Raw genomic sequence first — 25,100 nt, forward strand, 5'->3', positions numbered from 1 at the left:
CAGGGAGGGAGGGGAAGACGAAGAAAGAGGGAGAGAGTAATGACCATGGAAGGGAAGTGATATGTATCTGATTAAACGAAGCGGGTAACAAAGTACGAAACATTCAGGAGACGCCTGGAGTCGGAAAGACTCAAATCTATGAGACTTTGAAAAACAAGGAAGTGATTCTTACTCAGTCCGATTCTGGCAATTTCCATGCTCAGAGTGAATTGCTTGTGGCTTGAGTAAATGAACATTTCCTAGAATGGTTTGATTGTTATCATGTTAAAAACGTTCCGCAAACTGGACCACTAATAAGAGTCGGAGAGCAGTCAAATGTGTAGAGTGTGAACAACAGGGGGCTCAGTACACATCCTTGAGGAGAACCGGTGCTGAGTGTGATGGTGGAGGAGAATGTTAGAATTATGACTGGCATACAAAGACATTGTGCTATCTTCTTTATTTTCTATTTCTATTTCTAACTTTTGGCCCGGCCCTCCACAATATTTTCTGCTTCTCATTTGCCCCTCCACCCCCCCGGGAAAATAATTGCCCACCCCTGATTTAGGGTGTTAGAGAAACATACATTTCTAAAAACAGTTAGGTTGTTTCATGAACTCCATTTTTGGATTGTTTGTGTTGGGTCAAAATTCTGGGTTTGTGCACACATTATAGCCACACGAGGACAAAATTGTAAGTACCTTCTGGTTAAAAATAAAAATAAAAAAACAACACACTGGTCACCAAAAAAAATTTAATATGACACAAAAGTAATATCCATCCATCCATTTTCCGAACCGCTTGATCCTCACTAGGGTCGCGGGGGGTGCTGGAGCCTATCCCAGCCATCTCCGGGCAGTAGGCGGGGGACACCCTGAATCAGTTGCCAGCCAATCGCAGGGCACACAGAGACGAACAACCATCCACGCCCACACTCACACCTAGGGACAATGTAGAGCGTCCAATCAGCCTGACATGCATGTCTTTGGAATGTGGGAGGAAACCGGAGCACCCGGAGAAAACCCACGCAGGCCCGGGGAGAACATGCAAACTCCACACAGGGAGGCCGGAGCTGGAATCGAACCCGGTACCTCTGCACTGTGAAGCCGACGTGCTAACCACTGGACTACCGGGCCGCCCTACAAAAGTAATAATACATGAAAAATTTAAATAAGTCAAAGCAATCACTGAGAGGGTATATATTTCAGGTCTCAAAATAAGTGGTTTCACATCGTAGTTTTGGGCGGGGGGGGGGGGGGGGGACAAAACATTTTGATTGTTCTGATTATTTGGAAAAACAAACAAAACAAAAAACCAGAGTGGCAGCCGCTACCGAGGGCTTTGGTTTTCCCTCCTTTTGAATACTTGCCTATTATAATAATAATAATAATACATTACATTTGCAAGCGCCTTTCACAACACTCAAGGACACTTTACAACCAAGAGCAATAATAAAACCACAGATAAAATAGAGAAAAAAAAAAAGAAAGATTTAAGGTGGATAAGCAAGTCTGAATAGGTGGGTTTTGAGCTGGGTTTTGAATATGGAAAGAGAGTCAATATTACGAATGTTGGGAGGAAGTGAGTTCCAGAGTTTGGGGGCAGAGCGACTGAAGGCTCTGCACCCCATTGTACTGAGACGGGCAGAGGGTAGAAAAAGGTGGAGTGAGGATGAGGACCTGAGTGAGCGAGAGGGAATGGAAATTTGAAGAAGATCTGACAGATAGGGGGGCGCAAGGTTATGGATGGCTTTGAATGTATAGAGAAGTAATTTGAAGTTGATTCTAAATTTGACAGGAAGCCAGTGGAGCTGTCGGAGGATGGGGGTGATATGATGGAAGGAGGGGGTTCTCGTGATGATCCGGGCTGCTGAATTCTGAACAAGTTGAAGTTTATGGAGGAATTTTTGATGGACACCGAAGAGAAGTGAGTTACAGTAGTCGATACGGGAAGTGACGAGACTGTGAACAAGGATAGCAGTGGTGTGAGGAGTGAGTGAGGGACGGAGGCGGTTTATATTGCGGAGGTGGAAATGAGCGGACCGGGTAATGTTATTGATGTGGGAGTGAAAGGATAGTGAACTGTCAAGGATGACACCCGGACTCTTCACCTGGGGGCAAGGAGATATAGTGGCATTATCAATTTTGAGGGAAAAACTGTCGGCTTTGTTTAGAGTAGATTTGGTACCGACGAGTAGGAGTTCTGTTTTATTGCTGTTTAGCTTGAGGAAATTATGGGTGAACCAAGATTTGATTTCTGAGAGACAGTGAGAGAGGGATGAGGGTGGGAGAGAAGCGTCGGGTTTGCTGGAGAGGTAGAGCTGGGTGTCATCCGCAAAGCAGTGAAAGTGTAAGCCAAATTTGCGAAAAATGTTTCCGAGCGGAAAACGGAGTGGACCTAGGACAGAACCCTGGGGAACACCAGAAGAGACGGGGAGGGATTGTGAAATAAAAGAATTAAGTTGAATGAACTGAGAGCGGCCAGTGAGATATGAGTGGAACCAACGTCGATGGGGTGTTGGTGATGCCTATGGTAGAAAGTCTGTTGAGGAGGATGGGGTGAGAGATTGTGTCGAAGGCTGCACTCAGGTCAAGGAGGATGAGGATGGAGATTAGGCCAGAGTCTGCTGCCATGAGAAGATCGTTTGTGATTTTTATGAGGGCTGTTTCAGTACTGTGACGGGGACGGAAGCCGGACTGGAATTGTTCATAAAGGCTATTGTCGGTGAGGTGGGAGTGGAGCTGAGAGGCGACAGTTTTCTCAAGAATTTTAGAAATGAAGGGAAGGTGGGAAATGGGGCGTAGGTTATTAAAATCATTGGGATCTGAACCGGGTTTTTTCAGGATTGGGGTGACAGCTGCAGTTCTGAAGAGCATAGGAACAATTCCAGTCGACAGAGAGGAATGGATAATGGCTGAGATGAAGGGAAGCAGAGAGGGTAGGCAGGATTTGACCAGAACTGTGGGGAGGGGATCGAGCTGACAGGAGGAAGTCTTGGATTTAATGATGAGGTCTGAAATTAATGAGAGATGGGGGAGTTCAAAAGAAGAGAACAGTTTGCAAGGGGTGAGAAGGTCAGAGGAGGGGAAAGGTACAGAGGAGCCCAGATGCTGGTGGATTTTGTTGATTTTTTTCATTGAAAAAGAGGAGAAGTGCGTTGCAGGTGTCAAGAGAATAAAAGTGAGGTGGTAGGGAGTCAGGGGGTTGAGTGATTCTGTTCCAAAGGGAAAAGAGAGTCTTTGTATTTCCAGCATTGGAGCAGATGAGTCCAGAGTAGTAATGTGATTATGCTTGAGAGATGGAATCCTTGTAGAGTGATAATTGAGCTGCATAGATGTCCTTGTGAGCAGTGAGACCGGTTTTCCTATAAAGTCTCTCAAGATGCCGGGTTTGGGATTTCAAGGAACGGAGATGAGGGGTAAACCAAGGGGCAGACCGAGTAAAAAGGACAGAGCGGGACTTGACAGGGCGAGTGTATTGAGGATGCTGATGAGACCAGAGTTATAACGGAAAACCAAGTCATCAGGAGTGGAATCAATGTCCGGAGTCAGGGTGGTCAGCCATGCAGTGAGAGAGTCAATGTTAATGTCTTTAATATTACGGTAAACGATGGTCCGGGGTGATTTGGCAATTGAGAGCTGGAGCGTAATGTTGAATGAGATAAGGAAGTGGTCCATTATTGGAAGTTCGTCAGCAGTACAGTTGGAGGGGGAAAGACCAGAGCAGCAGATCAGATCCAGGGTGTGACCTTTGATGTGTGTGGGAAAATCTACAAATTGATCAAAACCAAAACTGTTAAGTGAAGAAGTGAAGTCAATGGTGAGAGGAAGAGCAGTGTTGTCCATATGTATATTAAAATCTCCCAGGATTATTATATTTGGTGACAGAGAGGAGAGATGGGTGAGGACAGCAGACAGTTCATTTAAGAAGTCACGGTGGGGTTTGGGGGAGCGGTACACTGTGACAATAATCTTGGGAATGGATCCGGATATTTGACAGGCAAGGCATTCAAAGGAGGAAAGTGGAGGGAGAGAAACCGGAAGTACTTTCCACTTCTCGCGGTATAGTATCGCGAGACCTCCTCCGCGACCGGAATCGCGGGGCTTGGAAATGTAAACAAATCCCGGGGGAGTGGAATCGTTCAGCTGTGAGAAGTCCCCGGGAGTTTGCCAGGTTTCATTTAAACAGAGAATGTCAATCTTACGGTCAGTGAGGATATCTTGAATGAGATTACACTTCCGAGTAAGCGAACGGATGTTAAGTAGCCCGAAGTTGACGGCGGCAGTCTCGCTGCTGCGGGGACCGTTAGCCGACCCAGCCAAGCCGGCTAACGCACGATGGTCGATGGACGGGCCGGCGTTTCTGGATGGGCGACGGGAGGATGACGAGAAGGAGGTGATGCTGTTGGATTCTTCAATCATTCAAATTTGGCAGTGTTGCTAACATGCCCTTAACTGTGTGGTGGGTCAAATTTAGAAAACATGTCTGTTGTCACTTTACAGGGACTTCAAATCATGTCGAAACGGAAAGGGGAAAAATATCCCTCTTCATGGGCACGCTCTCACAGAACGACACGGATGAACTGTATGAACATTCACAATGAGAATTTCAAGTCTTTTTCTGTCACGGCAGTTTAACATAAACACTGAGAGAACAAGTATCGCAGCACACAACCACATGTTGGCTCTCATTTGTTTTCTCTTGCCCGTCATTCTCTTGCCTCCATGGCAACTCTTCTTCTGAAAAGATGAATTGTCCACCACAGCGGCAGCAATACGTATACACACACTCATCTGAAAAGGACAGAATATGTACAAAACTATTACACATGACAAGAAAACAATACTTTGGTTGAACAACATTAAAGGACATTTGCAATACATCCCCACAGGGCCCCACAATAATAAAAAAAAAAGCGGGCATATACAGTTGTAGTCAGAAGCTTATTACGAACATTTCTGCAGGACTCACTCGTTCGACTTCTAAGACCATTGTGACCGTGGGAGAAATGATCATAACTGAACGAATAGTCATTTTTACTTCAACTATAAAAACAAATGCAAACAAAAAAACGAAACAAAAATCAAAAGTGAACGCAACATAGAGGGAGCACCTCTTGCGGTTCTGTGCAGACAGCACTTTGTGACGTTCTCTAACTCATGATAATGGGCTCAGTCGAAATCCACCTTAAAAAAAAACAATCAAAAGCAAAGTAGGGAACATCGAGCTAGCAAGAAAGCAGTAATCCTTTCCACGTACACTTAATGGCTGGGCAACATATTCAATCCAAATATTACGTGCGCATCAGATGATGGTGGAAAAAACATACTGGGCTTGTGTTTTTCAAATTTGTATGACAGTGAAACTCCTCTACAACAATACCTACATGGCGAAAATACCGCCTAGTGTGAAAAAAATCTTCATGCATGAAATCCATTCCCACTTTTCTGCTCCCCCTACAACAAAAAGTCACTTTGTTGCGTAATACGAAATCTTTTTCTCCGCCCTTGCCTCGCAACGAGGTTCACTACAACGAAAACAAGCCTTCCGCAAAAGTCTAATCCGACTTCAGCCTGCCACAGCGACTCCTATTGCTTTGCTTGGAAACAGCAACAGCAACTACCACACTGGTTTACACATGCGCAGTAGAACAGGAAGTATTCATTATTGTTGGTGTTAGTTTCAGACGCAGCACAAACGTTGCATTGCTAAAATGGCTACAAAACGGACCTTTGCATACCAAGGAGTTAAGAAAAGAAGAGCTCTGACGCTTGAAGACAAGGTAAAAATGATCAAAATGAAATATGGAGGAAGCAAAGTAAAAGACATTCTGCAAGAAATTGATGTAAGTGAAAGTGAATGTTGATTGTGAATTTCTTTCCCTTTTTTTTCTTTCTACGCTGACTATATGAAGTGTCAAATAAGTGTATGCTCATACTTAAGCACTATTGGAATAAAAATAAAGAGTATGCATTTACATTGTGTGTGCGTGTGTGTGTTTACATCTGAGATAAAATTTAGTATAGTGAAGAGTCCCCTGTTGTGAAAAATGTCTTGCGGCAAACATGATTTCGTTGTAGAGGAGTTTCACTGTATTGATTTTCACAATGTACCAGTTGGGGTCCACACACACCATCGGTTTGGAGGGCCTCCCTTACGTGCCGATGCTCTTTTTCCTTGCGTTGGTTGGAAAATGATTGGCTCTGTGTTGTAGGTAGGGAAGGGGAGTGAGCTGCAGTATTTTGAAGTTCTGCCTTCACTGCCTCAACCCATTTTTGAATCGTAAATATATTAACGATACCCATCCCAAGTTGCGGGATTCCGGGAACCTACAGTACATACAGACGCTCCCCAACTTACGAACGAGATACGTTCCGAACGATCGTTCGTAAGGTGAATTAGTTCGTAAGTTGCTTCGGTGCTATATTTTGTATGGAATGTATGTTTAAGGCTTATATAAGTACTGTATATTTAAGGTTTATATAAGTATAATAAAATGAAGTTTAACTTACTTTTGGAAGATGTACTCAAAGGCTTAATGAGATGATGGAGGGGGAGGAGAAGGAAGAGGAGGATTTCATATCATGGGGCCGAAAGGGTCTTCGTCGTCACTGGAATGGGCTTCAAGAGTTACTTCCTCCTCCGTTACATCAATGAAGGAGGATGTTGAGGGTCCAGGAGAAGAAGATGAGGGTTGACGAGTATTTTCCTTGGAGGGTGTAGTAGAAACTGGCCGAAAGAAGAGATCGAACGACGATTGCACAGTTTTCTTCTTTTTCTCATCATAAATGATGCAGGAGCACTGTATGGCATCATTCATTTGATTTGCAACCTTTGTGCAACGTTCAATATTTGGGTCTTGCTGCTCGAAGAGTGCGATGGCTTTATCTATGAGCGAAAACCCTTCGGCCAAGAGTTCCGTTTCGAATTTCTTCATGGGTCAGGCGTTTCCTCCTCCTCCTCTCACAGCGCCTCACGTCGGTATTAGCGGTGGAAAGAAGCACTACTCGGAAAAAGGCGCGCAATACAAAATCTAACTTACAGCATCTCTGTCCGAACATTTTTCGACATACCCGCAAAAATGTTCGTATGTACCGTTGTTCGTAACTCGAATGTTCGTCAGTCGGGGAACGTCTGTATACTGGGGGAAGAAAAGCAAACACTGAACAGGCACGAGGCGCAACATTGATGGGCTACGCCCTCAGATCAAGAGTCAGCTGTCTACCTGCGTTTCAAAAAGAAGCGGCAGCACACCTTTGAGGACAAAAAAAATGTACATGTTCTCAACAGAGAAAACAGATTTAGTTTGATCGAGGAGTGAGAGAGGCCATCTCCATGAATGTGGAAAGACCATCCCTAAACTCAGGCTGGCACTTACAACACCTCTACCCCACTGCCAATGACATCCTTTCATCCATTACAAAGAGACTCGATGATTTTGCCTCTTACCAACAAATAAAGAGTGCTTTTTAAACTGCAGAACAGTTTTACAACTGAACATAATATTAATGAGTGGCTCTGCACCCAAAGACTCTGTTGACAGAGGCCTCTCTGCAAGATATCTCCATGAATGTTTTGAACAACAACAGAAACACCAACTCAGACTGGTGCAGTCCTAGCCAAGCCTTGTTGCATTGACTGATAAGTCTAACTGATGAAGCGGAATGTCTTCTACGACAACCAGAACGGTCGAGTTGTGATCGATTGAATTTCCTGAGAAATTTCGGGGAAGTCGTCCTGCATTACTATGACATTAGCAGATAATTTGCCCCAGAGCATGATCCTAACACTACCAGAGTAGAGTTGGTAAAGTAGCAACGTGACCAATTGCCAATGAAGGATCCCTCAAAGGGTGCAGTCCCATCCAACTATCGGCCAATAACCTGTCTCTCCACAACATGGAAGCTCATGTCATCATTGCGGCTAAGATAAGTGGACACATGGATCAATACAAGAGCGAAGCACAGAAGGGCATTGGTAGAGATACCAGAGGAGCCAAACATCAGCTCCTGGTTGACAGAACAGTCGCACAAGACTGCAGGTCCCGACATACCAACCTGTGCACAGCCAGGATTGATTACAAGAAAGCCTATGACTCGATGCCACATACATGGATCACTGAATGCTTGGAGTTGTATAAGGTGAACATGACCCTAAGAGCCTTCGTTGCGAACTCGATGAGGATGTGGAAAACCACACTTGAAACCAATGGCAAGCCACTTACCCAAGTGTCCATCAAATGTGGCATATACCAAGGTGATGCACTCTCCCCACTGCTGTTCTGCATAGGACTGAACCCCCTAAGCCAAGTAATCACCAAGACAGGCTATAGATACCGCCTCAGAAATGGAGCTACGATCAGTCACCTCCTCTACATGGATGACATAAAGCTGTATGCTAAGAGCGAAAGGGACATAGACTCCCTGGTACCCACAACCAGGATCTACAGCAGCGACATCGGGATGTCATTCGGGCTTGAGAAATGTAGTCGGATGGTGACTAAGAGAGGAAAGGTAGTCCGCACTGAAGGGGTCTCACTCCCTGAAGGAACAATAGCAGACATTGAGAACAGCTACAAGTACCTCGGTATACCACAAGCCAATGGCAACCTCGAACTGGCAAAAAGGAAAGCGGCTACGGCCAAATACCTCCAGCGAGTGAGGCAAGTCCTAAGAAGCCAGCTCAATGGCAAGAATAAGACCCGGGCAATAAACAGCTATGCCCTGCCAGTGATCAGATACCCTGCAGGAATAATAAGGTGGCCAAAGGAAGAGATTCAGACCACGGACGTTAAGACCTGAAAGCTCCTAACCATGCATGGAGGGTTCCATCCCAAATCCAGCACCCTGAGACTGTACGCAAGCCGAAAGGAAGGAGGCCAGGGACAAGTGAGTGTGGAAGCCACTGTCCAGGATGAAACATCCAAGCTCCATGAATACATCAAGGAGAAGGCTCCAACGGATGACATACTCAGAGAATGTCTCAGACAATGGGGAACAGAGGATGAGGCGCTGGAAGAGGGACCATCATGGGAGGACACGCCCCTACACGGGATGTACCACCGGACCATAACTGAAGTGGCTGATCTCAAGAAGTCCTATCAGTGGCTAGAGAGGGCTGGCCTGAAGGACAGCACAGAGGCAATTCATCCTGGCTGCTCAGGAGCATATACCACACCAGACAAGACCCAAGGTGTAGGTTGTGCAAAGAGGCACCTGAGACGATCCAACACATAACTGCAGGGTGTAAGATGCTGGCAGGGAAAGCCTACATGGAACGCCATAACCACGTGGCTGGCATAGTCTACCGAAACATCTGTGCGGAGTATGGACTGGAAACCCCAGGGTCAAAATGGGAAACACCTCCGAAGGTGGTGGAGAATGACAGAGCGAAGATCCTGTGGGACTTCCAGATCCAGACTGACAAGATGGTAATGGCGAACCAACCAGATATCGTGATCATAGATAAAGGGCAGAGGAAAGCCGACGTAGTGGATGTAGCGGTCCCAAGTGATGGAAACATCATAAAGAAGGAACACAAGAAACTCGAGAAATACCAAGGGCTCAGAGAGGAGCTGGAGAGAGCCTGGAAGGTAAAGGTGACAGTTGTGCCTGTGGTGGTCGGAGCACTCGGGGCAGTGACCCCCAAACTAGATGAGTGGTTGCAACAGATCCCAGGAACAACATCGGACATCCCAGTCCAGAAATGTGCAGTGCTGGGGACAGCAAGGATACTGCGCAGAACCCTCAAGCTTCCTGGCCTCTGGTGGAGGACCCGAGCTGAATGAGGGACGGATACCACCCGAGGGGTGAGACGAGGATTTTTTAAATTTATTTATTTTTGAATGAGATGGGCACACAAAATACCTTATATTGCTCCATGTACAGCACTTTGTATGCAGCGATGGCTGTTTGAAAGTGCTCTATAAATACAGTTGACTTGACTTGACTTGACCTCTAAAATCCCCCATTAAAAAAACTATTGGCTACTGAAGATATCACCTATGTTATATGTTTAGCTTAAAACTTTGTATCATAGACAGGTCGACCTTGACTATTAGGTCTCTGTCCTGAACATCCGCTACTTAAAACAAAGAATGTAGTGTGAAGCTGGGGTCCTATTTCCCCTTGAGTGATTAACAGCCCCCCAAGTGGTTTCTTTTGCGTCTCCCACCATGGGAAAGTCCCTGAAGGCTGTCAAGTGCCTTCGAAGAGGAACCCTAATCTCAAGATTTGTGGACCAACAGATATGGTCTGTACTTTGTCAAAATGCCAAAATCGAACTTTGCTTGACTTTCTTTGTTTCAGATTTTTACATGAGGGGAAGGACTGCCCGCCCCTAATTAATATAATTAACATACTATGCCTATATGTACGTGTGACTGTAGTTGCTTGGGGCTTCCTGATGAAATCTGAGACTCACAGGAGCCCGAATCGATTCGTGTTGTGCCCTGAACGTTCAGTAAAACATCTTGCAAGAACTTCTCCATTTCCAGCCTCTGACTTTTGCACATCAACTCAGCCCGAATCAAACGAACACGCGGAGGACCTGGGGAAGTGGAGAACGGTCAAGGGATCCCGCCGTGTCGACAACAACACGCTTCCCCCTGCTTGATCATCCTCCAACACTACCAAAGTGCATGAGTCATTGTACTGCCTGCACGGCTCTTCTCACCAACAATTGTTGATTTGCGTTAAATCGAGTTTTTAGGGCAAGAACCCGAATTTCAAACCCCACAGTAATTTTGACCCATTGACATCTCAGAATTTTGGTCTGCCCGAGCAATGGGATTATGTTTTTTTACGGAAACCTGTTCGCCCTGAGTCGAAAGAGGACACCAAAGTGTCAAGAAAAATGTTGAGAAATTATCATGTTGTCCCGTTTTACTCTAATTTCATGGTGTTTTCTGGCCAGATTTTCTAAAAGTGATATCACACAAAAGCATTCTTCAAAAAGGCTTTTTTATTTTCCAACATGAAAACAATTATTTTAGCTGGATCCCATTTTTTTTTTTTTTTTTTAATCCTTGGTGCATTGTACTCACGTTGAAGTGGCCATTCGAACCAGACTTGGCATTTTGACAAATCTTGTCATGTTGCTAGGTACAGCTTCCCTCGGTCTGAAAGCCTCACCGTGACTGTTCCGAACATACATTTTGTCATTGTGGCCAGAGAGCTCAACTTTGTCCAGTAAACCAACCAAAACTATTATGATCACTCACAAGAAGTTCATCGTTGAAGTCGATCAAGGTGTGACTGAATGATAAAACAATAACTATTTCATTTCAATCATTCGACCCTGAAAAAAGAATGGCTCAAATAATTAAAAGCCCAACAATTATATGACATTCACGCCCGTCACAAATGGATGTCAACTTCTGATGACAACTGTGGGACACAATCACGACTGCAGAAAAATATACGATGGTTAAAATGGGAGTTTAATTCATTCAGTGACCATGCTTGTTATTCAAAACAATCAAAACTCATCTTTCCTTATCGAAATGAGTGCACAAGTCACTAATATGTTCCAGCCACCCCCAAAAAACAAACAAAAAAAAGTAATGTGTTTTTAAAAAGATAAAATCCAACTCTGAAATGTATGCTACCAACTTTTCACAAAGTATAAATATATGCCAGTGAATATTCTTGTATTGTCCGTCTACATGTGTTACTCAACCGTTTGTTCGAACATCTGTTGCTTCAATTGTTCACATCTGCCAAACTGCTGCTTGTTGTGAAAGGCGTGAAGACCACTGCTTCCACACCACAGCTATTTACAGTATCTATCTAGCAAGTCGAAGCAAAAATAAATAAATAAATAAATAAACAAACAAATCAAATCATGTGTGCTCACCATTGTTCCAGGTCATGTGCTCCAGTAAGACTGTGGAGTCAACTGGCCAGGCCTGTTGAAGTTCTTGAGCTGGTGAAGGAAAAACAGGAAAAGCAATTGACAACTTTTCTGGACACTATGCATTATGTTGTCATGCTCATTAGTTTAATGAGTCTTTGGCTTAACCTGCAGTAGTACTTTCCAAACCGGATTTGAATGACAGCAAAAAATGAATGAAAGATTATTTTGCAAAAAAATTAAAAATCAAATTAAAAATAACTTCATCTGAACTTTGGGATACATTCAATAGATTTAGCAGCACAATAGTGCTGGTAAAATTCATGAGAACTACAAAGTGTGGTGACGGGTGTGATGCAGGACTTCCCAAAGGCCATTTATTTTTGTGGGGAAGCTGGAGCCTAACTCGGCTGACAGAGGGGCAAATGGCAGACCATACCCTGAATTGTTTGCCTTTCCATTGCAGGGCCCATAACGTGCTTACGACTGTAATTTATTCGGACCACTACAGATGATATAAGGGGTAACTGTCAGAATATTTGTATGGTTTATGTGTAATTCATCTGCATGCAGAAGCTCCAACCAAAATTATTTTTAATAATCACCCATGAATAGAAAAAAAAAAGAATCCCTTTGTAAGTGAATTCCTGACAACAACAACAACAACAAAAGTAGAACGTGATGATTAATTTCCGGTCAGCAGAGTGAACAGGTTAAAATTTGATTACAAAAAGTTGAAACTGTGGTTCTGATAATACTTGCTTGCGGTTATCGCAAAAGACGACTTTTAAGATGGGGATGGGCAGTGCTATGCAAATATATGTAGGGTATTAAATACCACCCTGCCCACCGCCCCAAGAATGAAATTGTACATTTGTTGTTGTTTTTTTTTGAGTTGAGGAGACTAACCCCCATCAGCTGACTGTACATGACTCACCTAGAATTTTTTTTTGGGGGGGGGGGGGGTTATTTTTTGGTCAGTTGATTGTGCCAGCCGCCCAAATTGGTTGCACAGGCCTGTCTTGGGATGTTACGCTGACCTGCCATGATGGCTCTCTTTTCGATTGCTTCATTCGCTAATTTCATCAACTTAATCAACTCCAAATGCCTCTGAGTCATTATCTATGTATTTGTTCCTTATGATGATGGATTTTTACAGCTTCTGGAGTGTTTGCTCATTTTTTCTATACATGGCACCTATAAAAAATTATGTAGAGCAGTAAATCATTATATAGCCTTATTTGCTGTATTTTAGCCTATTTTCTTACTTTACACTTATTCATTATATCACTTGAGATAAAAGGAGACCTTGTCCTTATTTTCGGTTGAACTTTTCAATTTGACATTCATTGTAGTTTTCAAATTATGATTTTTTTTATTTTTGTTATCCCGGATTTACCTATTATTTCACACAGTGACTGGAATTAAAAAAGATCTGCCTCATGTGTATATCAATTAATCTTTGAAATCATACACATGCCTACACTTTAAGTGTAGAAAGTGACCTTGCTGAGGATGTTTTTTTTTCTGTTTTGTTGAGCTTTTTAATGAAAGTTGATGAAAGAATGAATGCGTGGATAGATGGATACATAGACGCTTGTGGGTCATTAATAATCGTCCAAGTGGATGAATAGACAGGTGAACAAATGTTCACACTTGGTTTTAACAGTTTGGTTGTGAATAAAAGTCATTATCAAGTTGTTCACTTTGACAGTGATAATGACAGTGAGCAATGAATAATTTGTGTTAAACTTCGCTCGGGCTTTAATTGGCGTCTGAACTGTGTTGAGAATAATTGCCGCTGAAGAAACTTCAAAATTAAGAAGTACATTTCAAACGGAAGAAGAGAACAATGACTGGGAGACTGGGAGCAAAGTTAAATATGAAAATATCATTATTGCAATGCATTCAAATCAGATTTTTAAAAATCAAGTCAAATTTGACGTCAAGTACGCTTTGGCTCTTGACTTGAAAGAACTCATCCTTTCAGAATCAGAATCATATTTATTGGCCAAGTATGTAGAACACACAAGGAATTTGTCTCCAGTACAACACGCTGCATTAGTATCATCATAACAAGGACATGACAAATAAGTATGGCAAAATCAGTATGGAGGGACATTCCGTAATGTAAGTGAACCGTAGTGCAGTGGTACCACCCAGTGACAACTGTGAGACAATGTGCAAAGTATTAAGCAGAGCTAAAGTGATCAGTGATAGAATAAAATACGACAACAATTGTACAGTTGGTGCAGAAAATCATTGAACCATTTTAAAGTGACCAGTGGCAGTATTTGTAGTACAATAAGTGTGCAATTGTGCAGATACAATACAATACAATACAAAACAATACAATACATCCTGATTTATGTAGATGTCCTTGAGCGCTTTAAAGTGTCTAGTGCGGTGGAGTATAGATCAGTGATGACTATGGTTCAAGTAAGTACAGAGCTGGAGCTACAATGATTATAGCAGTAATGCTGTTCCACAGGGTTGTGCAAAATTGCAAAGAGCCACTATACAGGTAGATTTGGGTTACTGTTTAGGGAGTTAATGGCTAGAGGGAAGAAGCTGTTTAAGTGTCTGCTGGATTTGATGCGCATGGATCGCCTGCCTGAGGGGGAGGCGCTGGAAAAGGTGGTGGGCAGGTTGCGGGGGGCCCAGTCGGATTTTCCGTGCCCTTGTCTTGGTTCTTGCAGTGTGCACGTCCTCAAGAGTGGGCTCCCAAGTCTCGCCTTAATCAATAAATGTGACTTAACTGAACTTAATTTATTACCAAATGATGTCAAAATGAATGACTTATTAAAAAATAAATGATGACAAATAAACATGACTTTTTTTGCTTTATTTATTCACATCCTCAAAGCGCTACAAAAATAAATTGTAAAATACCGTAATTTCCGTACTGTAAACCGTGACTTTTGTCACACGCTATCAACTCTGTGGCTTATTTAATGAAGCGGCCTTTATAAAGATTTTTCTAATGCCCCCCAGGCAGCGCTCGAGCATAAAAGGTAAGAGTGAGACAAGTTGATTTAAGGGTGGTCCGAAGAAGTTATCATCTGTCAAATTGAAAACAACTGGCCATGAGAGGGCACATTTGACCTGTGCTTTGGGCTGCACTGCATCAACCAAGAGTTACTATGCCAAAAATAAAAATAAAAAGGCCTCCCAAAAGGCATTGTTGTGAAAGTTGATATGAAAGCGTGGATGGTAGAAAGCTGAATGAAGGAATGGTTGACTGAGTGTTACGGCAAGCAAGGTATTTTTTCATTCAAAAAAATAATAAAGCATCACTCGACTGCAAACAGTGACTTTTATGTTTTGTTTTGTTTTTTTAAGCAGCCCTGTTTGTGCTATTTTACTGCCGTGGTGCTGCCGCGTTTAGGCAAAGCTAAGGTATGTTATGGTCGGAATGTTCTGGTTTAACACAACGTCCCAACTTCATGGGAATTGGGGTTGTAGTTGCAAAAAAATAAAAATTAAAAAAAACTTGATATGGTAACAAAACAAAGATATTTTTCAACATTTTGGCATGGCTGGTGGCCATATCGAATTATGGCCAATTGGTCAAGGAAATTTCTTCTGTTCGCCGGGCTTGCCACAAAGTACAAAAGGTAAGTACTGTAGTACAGTGCAGGCAAATGGCACTGGCTGTGTCCAATTCTATTTTAGTCTTTACTGCGAGCTGCAGTTCGGACACCCCGGGAAGAATTGAAATCGAGAATCGTTTGGAACCAAAATCATAACTGGAATCGTTCAAACTCAAACGATGCTTAATCGCTATATTTTGTTCTCTGTCATTCGTACCTCTGGAAGTGACTCCTACATTTCAAATTACAGGTAATACTGTACCATGCAAGGTATTGACATTTAATATGCCCATTAGCAGTGTGAATGCATTTATTTCAAACTACGGTCTAAAGAAGGGGTACGCAACTCAGGTCCGAGAGAGCCCCAATCCTGCCTGTTTTCCATCTCTCCCTGTTGCAACACACCTGATTCAAACGAATCAAGCTCTGTAAAAGCCTAATAACGATTCCGATCATTTGAATCAGGTGTGTTGGAAGAGGGAACTTCTAAAACAAGCGAGACTGCGGCTCTCTAGGACCAGAGTTGCCTAACCCTGGTCTAGAGTATAACCGGTGTGAGAGCGGTAGAGGTAGATAAAAACAATGGAACTCAAGTTAAAAAAAAATGTTGAGTGAAACTTCTGATTAGCTGGTAATTTTCGTGTTCGGACAACTTCATTTTGAACCCTGATTACATATGAAGTCAATGCAGTTCACAAAGATAGGTGAAAATCCATCCCCGGTGGCACAATTGACACTTTTGAGGCAACATACTGGAGGCAAGAATATCTGCTCAACTTTGTTCATTTGTGTCTGAAAGACACATCTGGCATTGCAACAGCCAATCAGCGTTGAGAATGTACTTAGTACGACATATACAGTGCAGGTAACCTGGAGAAAAATGGTGGAATAAAATAATCATTGTAATAGATGGGCACTGACAGAAGTGGTTTTTCGTCCATTGGTGACTTACTGGGTCAAGTACAGATGGACCTCGCAGTGCGTTACTGATGGATGCCCGTTTCGCCGACGGCTGCCAGATGCATGCCACATATGTCTCGCGTGTGTTTGTTTGTAGTGGTGATATACTGCAGGTTTGAGTAGACTGCATTGACTGCCGTATTTTCTGGATTATAAATCACACCGGAGTATAAATCGCACCAGCCATAAAATGCATAATAAAGAAGAAAAAAAAAACAAGTCGCACTGGAGTATAAGTATCATTTTTTGGGGCTAATTTAATTGATAAAATCCAACACCAAGAGCAAACATGTCATCTTGAAAGGCGATTTAAAATAAAAATAGAGAAACACAGGCTGAATAGGTGTACGATATGCTAACGTAACATGACGCATAAACAAAAAACTGAAAACGTGCCTGGTATGTTCACGTAACATATTAAGAGTTATTCCGTTATAACTATAGCATAAAGAACATGCTAACAAGTTGACCAAACCATCAGTGTCACTCCAAATCACTAAATCCAACGAATCTTCACACAGGCCTAGAGCGCCCACTTGCAGTTTTATGTGAAAATAATAATGTTAAGAATTTCACACACAAGTCGCTTCGGTGTATAAATCGCGCCCCCGGCCAAACTATTGAAAAAAAAAACGCGACTTAATAGAATTGTACCTTTGGCAACAATATGACGTTAGATCGCGGTTATGGTCAGCGGAACTTTCAAGGAAACTTTCTGGCGTTTTAGGAGTTAAAACAGTGGCAAGCAGCCACTGGTGTGCTCCCGCTGTATTTAACAGGTGAATAGATGAGCAAATAGTGTAAGCAATGTAAAATGTATGTGAGTTTGTGTGTTTGTGTGTGTGTGTGTGTAGGTGTGTGTGTGTGTGTGTGTAAAGCTTTTTGAGCAGGCACCAAATTCGTGAAGTCAGATGAATGCCAAAAGTATAACATTGTGTTTTTTACGCAGAAATATTGGTGCCGATTTTTTTCCTTGAGAAAAACAAACTGTTATGGTCTACTTAAATGAATTAATTTGATTGAGGATTAGCGGTTCAGGGACTGGATGGATGGATGGATGGATGGATTTAATTTTTAATTTAAATTTAATGGAGGATAATAATGACCATGTCAAACTAAGACACTTTTTTTTTTCATAACACAGTGCTGACAAAGCACTGACCAAAGACAATGATGACCAAAGACAAATATTTCATTGCACTCGTAATAAGAAGCATGACTACAACATGTAAAGTTTTTAAGTATTTACCCTGTAAAGCAAAAATAATTGTTCATTTTCCAAAATAGCATTGGTTAGCAACCCTGCCCAATTTGAATGATTGAAAAAAAAAATCCCCAGGTATGATCAGTGAGTCTTCAAAATGGTGTACTGTAAACTCAAGCCATTGTCTCTGCACTCAAAGGCTGTTGCCGTTTCCACTAAATATGCTGAAACCATGCGCCACTCAACTATTATCTGTCAATCAAATACTCTGAGATCAATGATCTACCAATACTGTAGAGCAGTGGTTCTTAACCCAGATTCGATCGAACCCCAGGGGTTCAGTGAATCAGTCTCAGGGATTCGACAGAGCCTCTGCCATGGAGGTTAAGACACACCCAACTCAACATGTCATTTAGTTATGACACACCCACATGGCCATCACTGGCTGCAGATGATCACATTACATTGCTTGTCCAATCAGTGTTGCGGGAAATTTAGTTCACTCAGTCGTCAGCGTGAGACTGTCGTGATAATACGTCGTACGATTTTTTTTTGTTTGTTTTAACAAGAGCTGACAGTTTAGCGCATTACTATCGGCATTACTTTAAATGAATTTTAACGTGATTAAGTTTTTTATCGCAAGATTAATGTGACACATGTCACAGCGGATTTTACGTTGCTCTATAAATAAACCGGAAACAAAACAACAAGCGCGCTACAGAAGTCCACGCCTATGTCTGTTTTGCCAGCGCGAGTCACCGAAAACGGATACTTAAAACGTTTATGAATGGAAAGTTTACTTTTAAAAAGTTGCCAGATAGTTCCAATGACAAGACCAACGTTACCAGTATGTTTTGCAGTCGTAAACTGAGCTATCATCGTAGAACGTCGAGTCTGAAATACCACTTAATGGCCAAGCACACGGCTGATGGGAGTACTCCACCCCCTCATCTAAGGTACGGATCATTTCAAAGCGAAGAAAATGGATAACACGACAAAGAACAAATTTGCTGAAGTAAAGTCTGTCAACATTGTCCACAGCTTGACTCAAGTTGAAATCATTTGCATTGCATCCAACGACTCCACTACGGATTGCCAGCGAGAGCCTCCATTACAAGCTATGCACAGAAATTGTACGAAGCGGAGAAGGCACTGTTTCGGGACAGAAATAAGAGACTCGGTTGATGATCCTATGGTGAATAAAGAGCAGGTAGTCTGTTGAGTACGATGTATGCCACGGACACGATTGTTCCTTGCTTGGAACTATTTTGTGTGGAAGGTTACCGTGTTCCGTGTCCATATAAATAAAGGGGGTGGAGCTTTTCTGTGTTCGTCTGACAGTGACGGTGCGCTGAGACACGTCGAGAGTTCAGTGGTGCAGTGGTCGCGACCACGCTGAAAATAAGGAAACGTCTCCAGTGTTGTTTCGAACCAAGTGTAGTCATCCGAAATGATGTCTACACAAACCCATAGAGAGACTTCCGCGCAAGAAGGACCAACAGAATCAACATAGCCTGACTGCTGTGTTCAAAGCAAACTTGTGAAAAACAAAGTATGCAACCATGGCTTAAATCCACTATAGGCTGAGTACTAGTTTACCTTAGATGTGCACTTCATTATTTTATATTGCTGTTTTGATTCCCTAAAAAGAGCTGGTAAAGGACCTGTTGTGTGACAAAATATTTTTTTTCACTGTTGTTGATGGACAGGAATATTGTGTGAGAGATTATGTGTGAATAACTGCTCCAAGTGAAAAATGTTCATGTAAAATTGAAAATCCAAATTGTTGTTTCAGTAAATATTTGAATTTTGCACATAGAAAACTGATCCACAATTCCATGTTGATGAGAGCATTCAAATGGGAAAAAATAGGACAAAAAATATAAAAGGAAATTTAGAAACGATAAAAAATGTGTGAGTAATCGTGATTAATTATTAGTTAATTTGAGTTAATTATGACAGTTGCATTTTTAATTAGATTAAGTATTTTAATTGTTTGACAGCGCTAGTTTTAACAAATGCTATGTCGAGCAAAAAAAGAAAGTGGTCGGACGAATATGTACAACATTGATTCACATGCATCACGGAACATGATGGGACTCAGCGTCCTATCTGCGTGATTTGTCATGCCAAGTTGAGCAACTCCAGTCTCGCACGGCAACACTCAAGAAACACTTCTCGAATCATATTTTTATTTTGTACTCAGGGTTCGGTGGATACGCATATGAACTGGTTGGGTTGGGTACCTCGAACAAGGTTAAGAACCACTGCTGTAGAGAGAAATGTTTATGTGCAATCTTGACACGCTCTGACCTTACGCAATAAAATCATGTGAGGATGCTACCTTCAAAATTGAATAGTGACTGAAGACTATAGTCATAATGAGCACTTAAACCAACTTACACTTGGTGAGGACATGCTGTGATATGACGAACGACCAGTTGCCCAACTATACCACCGGGCATCTTATATGGCGGGAAGGGGCAACCATGTTCCAGTGCTTAAGGGTCCTACTTGTGAACCAAATGCTCTTTCAACCACAACTGTGTGACGAAGATCGGTTATTACCTCTCTGCTGTAGATCATATGCAATACAGTAGAACCTCTTACAAAATTAATTGGTTCTGGTAGAAATTTCTGAACTAGAAAACTTTGGAAGTAGAGGCGCATTTTCCATGTAAATGCCCTCATCCGTTCCCTCAAGCCCTCCCAAAATTCAGACATAAATGTTTTCGGAAGCAGAAAAATACATCAAAATATGTAACAAATGCATGTTACAATTCAGTTGTTGCACAATGAATGAGAATTGTGCATAATGTAAAAAAACAAGAATGTAAATGGTGGTCATTGAACTTTTAACTGCGTCATCATTTTTTGCCCTCTTTAGTTCATGTTCTCTATCAGAGGGGTTTTTGCCTGGCGTTTTGTAAAGAACAGAGCAAAGGACATTAGCTTTTGTGAGCTTTTAACAATCCTTCGAAAATGTCCAAGGCAAACATCAGCATAGTGAGCGATCGCCCGACTGGTGAACACTTCTTCTGGGTGATTCACATTTACGTAAAACTATCGGAACACCTCATGGCCTGAGGGGCGAATGACGAGAAAAAAGAAAGAAAAAAAAGGGAAAGAAATTGTGAATTTTACGATCAGCATTCTCTTTCACTTACATCAATTTCTTGGATAATGTATTTTATTTTGCTTTCTCCGTCTTTCATTTTGATCACTTTTACCCTCTCTTCCAGCGTCAGAGCGCTTCTTGTCTTTGCTGCTTGACATCCAAAGGTCCGTTTTGTAGCCATTTTAGCAATGCAACGTCCATGCTCGTCTGAATCTAACAACAACAAATACTTCCTGGACCCGGTGGCTTTTCTTTCCATCATCTCACTGTCTCTAACTCGACCTCCCCTCGATCGCCACCCAAGACAGCGTTGCTCAGCTGATGTCATGCAATGAACTTTTAAAGCCAGCCACAGGATGCTTCGTAGTCCTCGATGGCCATAGTTAGCGCGATGGAACTTGCCTTCTCTCTAATTCGCGCTCCAGTTAGCGTAAGGTTTTTAGTATGATAACAAGTAAAGTATTCCAGGAAACGTTCGTTTATTTGACTGTCCGTCGAGCCACAAGCAATTTACTCTGAGCAGCCAATCGGATGCATTCCATTCTATCTTCCACGGATCTAGCTACAGTATCTACATACATAGATAGTGAGGTCCCTCTTGGCCAATCGGAGGCCAGGATGATGCTCGGTAAACCAATGGCAGAGCAGCTGAGTATGTTGCGTTCAGGAAACTCGGAGCTGTGTAAACCAGTGTGGTGGTTGCTGTTGCCGTTTCCGAACGAAGCAGTAGAGGTCGCTGTTGGATTAGACTTCGTTGTAGTGAATCTCTTCGCGTGGCAAGAGCAGAGACAAAGATTTCCTATAACGCAACAGGGTTTTTTTTCGTTGTATGGGGGTAGGAGAGCAGGAATGGTATTAATGCATGAAGATTTTTTCCACACTAGGGGGTATTTTCGCCCATGTAGGTTTCATTGTAGAGGAGTTTCACTGTACCATGTTCCAGTGCTAAAGGCTCCTCCTACTTTGAGCCTAATGCTCTTTCAACCACGATTGTTCAAAAAACATTGGTAATTACCTCTCCGCTGTTGATCATATAGCTTCCTAGTTTTGTGCTCCGAGAGGATTTTCCAGGCTGCATCAACTTCAAGAAACTTCCTCCTACCAGACTCAGCTTCTGAGTCACACACATCTCCAAGCCGGTCAGGGTGGCACTGTTAAAACACAGAAGTATTGGGAGTAAATACACACACACATGCACACGCACGCCAAAGAATTGCATTATTGTTGAGCAGAAGTGTGAACTACTTTGATCCAGAGGTGTCAAGAGCATTCATGTTCATTACTCAAATAGATATTATGGATTGGGATTGAAAAAGACTAATAGAAGTTGAAATATCAACCGCAGCTTTTTTGCTTTAAAGTATAAAAGTAATGGTTTTAAAACTACTTGAAGTATAAAAGTAAAAGTCATAAGGAGGGAAAAAAATGCACTGAAGTGGAAGTCACGTCAAACATTTTCTTTTCAAGATGTGCATCAATCGTAATTCATCGGATATAGCCACACTACCCCAACATTGTTGACTTAACTAGAAGGACAAAAAATTTGGGCTGCATGGGGGTTGGGGGGGGCATATTGTACACTATCCCACCACCCCCCCAAAACACCATACTAATTATGTTGTTTGAAAATGTTACATTGAAGCCTACCTGTTTCAGCTGCATATATGCCTATTAAAAGTGATCACATTTCGTAGGCCTACCAGGTAAATACGTACATTAAAGTGCAATGTCTACCACTGAGCATTAATGTGTGATGGCCAAGGATGTAAGATGACAAAACTGGCCAAAAGTAATTTGTAGTACTAACAACTATTCCATATAGAAATAACATAAAATAACAATAACATATACAGTATCTGTACTGTAAATTCAGATTTGGCTACAGTCAAATTTCAAATATCACACACAGCGCACCAAAAGAGGTTGCAATCACAGCCTGTTGCCAGTCAGCAAACCATGGCATGTCTCGCTTAATACCTAGCCAGAGCAAACATAGAACATGTTATTCACTTGCACTAGTACATTACGAATATGAAATCGCGCATGGCTCTACACTAGGGTCGGGGAGGCTCGAGCCCCGTCAGAAATCCTGGGGTCATTCTCTCGCTCTCCTCTCTCGCTCACCCGCAACACCAAGAGCCCCTCCAAAATTTCGCAACAGATTTTGGCTCATCTCACACAGTAATTTTGGTCATAAAAAGTCGGAAATCTGTCAATCGGCGGAAAATTCTCACCCCTGGTACCAATGCTTTAAAACTGGCAATTGACCTGTGATTGGCTGGCAATCAGTTCAGGGTGTACCTGCTGCCCGAAGACAGCTAGAATAGCATCCAAACAATTCAGATAATGGATGGATGGAGAAAAGCAATGACAAAAATGATTTTGTTTATTGCCCCGCCGTCACCTTCACCTTGGTGTCATTACCCAGTGTGGGACAAATAAAGGATATCTTATCTTATCTTATCTTATTAAGTTTTCGTGGCCGTTTGGTTTAACCTGACGTCTATGTCTCAAAATGTTGGGTCAGTGGTCCGGAATTGTGGAATAATTGCAAGGTGTTTGCTACTAGTGTACCATTGACTTTTGTGGGCTACTAAACCAGTTTTTTTTTTAAATCACTTAGCACAGGCTCATGATCCGTTTTGACAAAACAAAAATCTGAAGTGACACCAAGTGTAAAGAAAACACAGTAATCCCTCGTTTATCGCAGATAATAGGGACCAAAACCACCCGCGATAAACGAAAATCCGCGAAGTACCGACCAATTAACATATACAGGGGTTTTTTTTCAAAGTCCGCAAACAGTCCGTGAGAAGCTGCAAAACAACAGCGGGTCACATAGAGCAACATATACAGTACTGTACTCCATGTAAATGATTTTTATTTATTTACTTTAATGAATATGTTTGAAAAAATCCGATTTCAGTAGTAAGTGTCCTGATTAAGAACGGAAGGCGGGAACACATTACTCGAATTATAAAATCTCTGACCTGGCTCCTCTGTTTGTTTCAGGATTGATATTAAATTATTATTACTGTTTGTTAAATGTCTTAATGGTCAAGGGCCTTCATTTCTTGCAGAAGTCCTTTTACTGTATGAACCCTCGTGAACTCTGAGATCCTCTGGCAATATCCTTTTAATCGTTCCTAAAGTCAAATGGCCACCATTTGTGGAATAGCGTGCCAGAGAAACCTAGGGCTTCAGACAATGTTCATGTTTTTAAGAACACACAGGTTTTGATTTTCGTAGGTGAGTTTGGTGTGCAAGGAGGGTTGTTTTTTAACTCATGTAAAACACTTTGAGTTGCGTATCTTGTATGATACGCTACATGAATAAAGATATTTATGCAACATATTTTGAATGTGCAGAGAACGTTGATGTAATCAAGAAATCATACGTCATTTCTCAACTACCATGCTGAGCAGTATGCGAAGTACCAGGGAGATGAGACAGAGCATCGAGTCACCTTGGGTTGTCTTGTTTACATTCTGAAGAACCGTTAATGTTATCAACTGTAATTAATAATAGAATTAGTTGTACTTTTTGGGGGTATACATGATGCAGCCCATATACACTTATCTCCTGTGACAACGTATTGACAAACAGAGAGAGAGAGAGAGATTACCTGTAAAACCAGTTTCTGATATCTATGTCGGAGCTGGTGGACTGAATCTGAAGGGCTGGCTCCGAGAACAGAATACAGATCCTTCTCTGCTATCTCACACATACCTAGAATAAAACATCGATCTTAACAGAAACCAAACAAGGCAAACAATCCTGGCCAACTCGACTCATTTAATTGTAGTTCTGGTCAGAATTAAGCGTGCCTTTTCCCACATATGGTATATATAGGCAGTATTGGCGTGTCAATAGGGGTAACTCATAATAGAAATCACAAAGTGTATTCGCTGAAATTCACCAAGTGTTCAAACCTGGGGAAACGCTGTTGTCATTCGCCATAATTTTCAAGGGATGTCACGATATGTCCATTCTTGAGAGCCAAGGCGTCCGCTGTTTTTGTGAATCCGCAGGAAAAACGGGTGCGAAAAAAATAGTTCCGCTTCTCAACACCGACAACCGTACACATACCCTGTAGTTTTTTCCCTCTTTCGTTGAAGAAAGACGATTGAATTTACAGTGCAGAAGTGCCAATTTAATGCATATATCCGATTTCTGTATGGATGTTACACGTAAATTTCAAGCTACCCAAATATGACGTCGTTGCTTACAGTCACTCACACAGGCGGATTAGTGTCAATCATTGTTCGGTAAAGTGAGCAACAGAGTTTAACTCCAAAATGCAACGTCTTTACAACACAAACGATGGCGTTTTTCAATCTCTGTAATGTAGCCGAAGAGCTCCAACTTGAATTTCAGCTATATAATTTGTGGG

At 42.1% G+C, this 25,100-nt stretch overlaps 1 protein-coding gene across 2 annotated transcripts; it reads right to left on the reverse strand.

The window, feature by feature from the left end:
• Positions 1 to 719: 719 nt before the first annotated feature.
• Positions 720 to 25,100, reverse strand: dnajc24 (DnaJ (Hsp40) homolog, subfamily C, member 24). 2 transcript variants are annotated; one of them, XM_086108852.1, is made up of 5 exons: positions 24,640 to 25,100; positions 24,333 to 24,436; positions 21,723 to 21,858; positions 11,836 to 11,904; positions 720 to 4,772 (listed from the first exon to the last, which is right to left on the reverse strand). In XM_086108852.1, the coding sequence occupies exons 1-5, from the start codon at positions 24,665 to 24,667 to the stop codon at positions 4,603 to 4,605; spliced, it is 507 nt and encodes a 168-aa protein (XP_085964978.1). In that variant the 5' UTR covers positions 24,668 to 25,100; the 3' UTR covers positions 720 to 4,602. The 2 variants fall into 2 exon arrangements, with proteins under 2 accessions (XP_085964978.1, XP_085964979.1); XM_086108853.1 differs by lacking the exon at positions 720 to 4,772 and adding an exon at positions 10,924 to 11,277.

The sequence above is a fragment of the Hippocampus guttulatus genome, chromosome 4, assembly GCF_054856545.1.
Source record: "Hippocampus guttulatus isolate MCC_2025c chromosome 4, RoL_Hgut_1.0, whole genome shotgun sequence".
Classification (NCBI taxonomy): Eukaryota; Metazoa; Chordata; class Actinopteri; order Syngnathiformes; family Syngnathidae; genus Hippocampus; species Hippocampus guttulatus.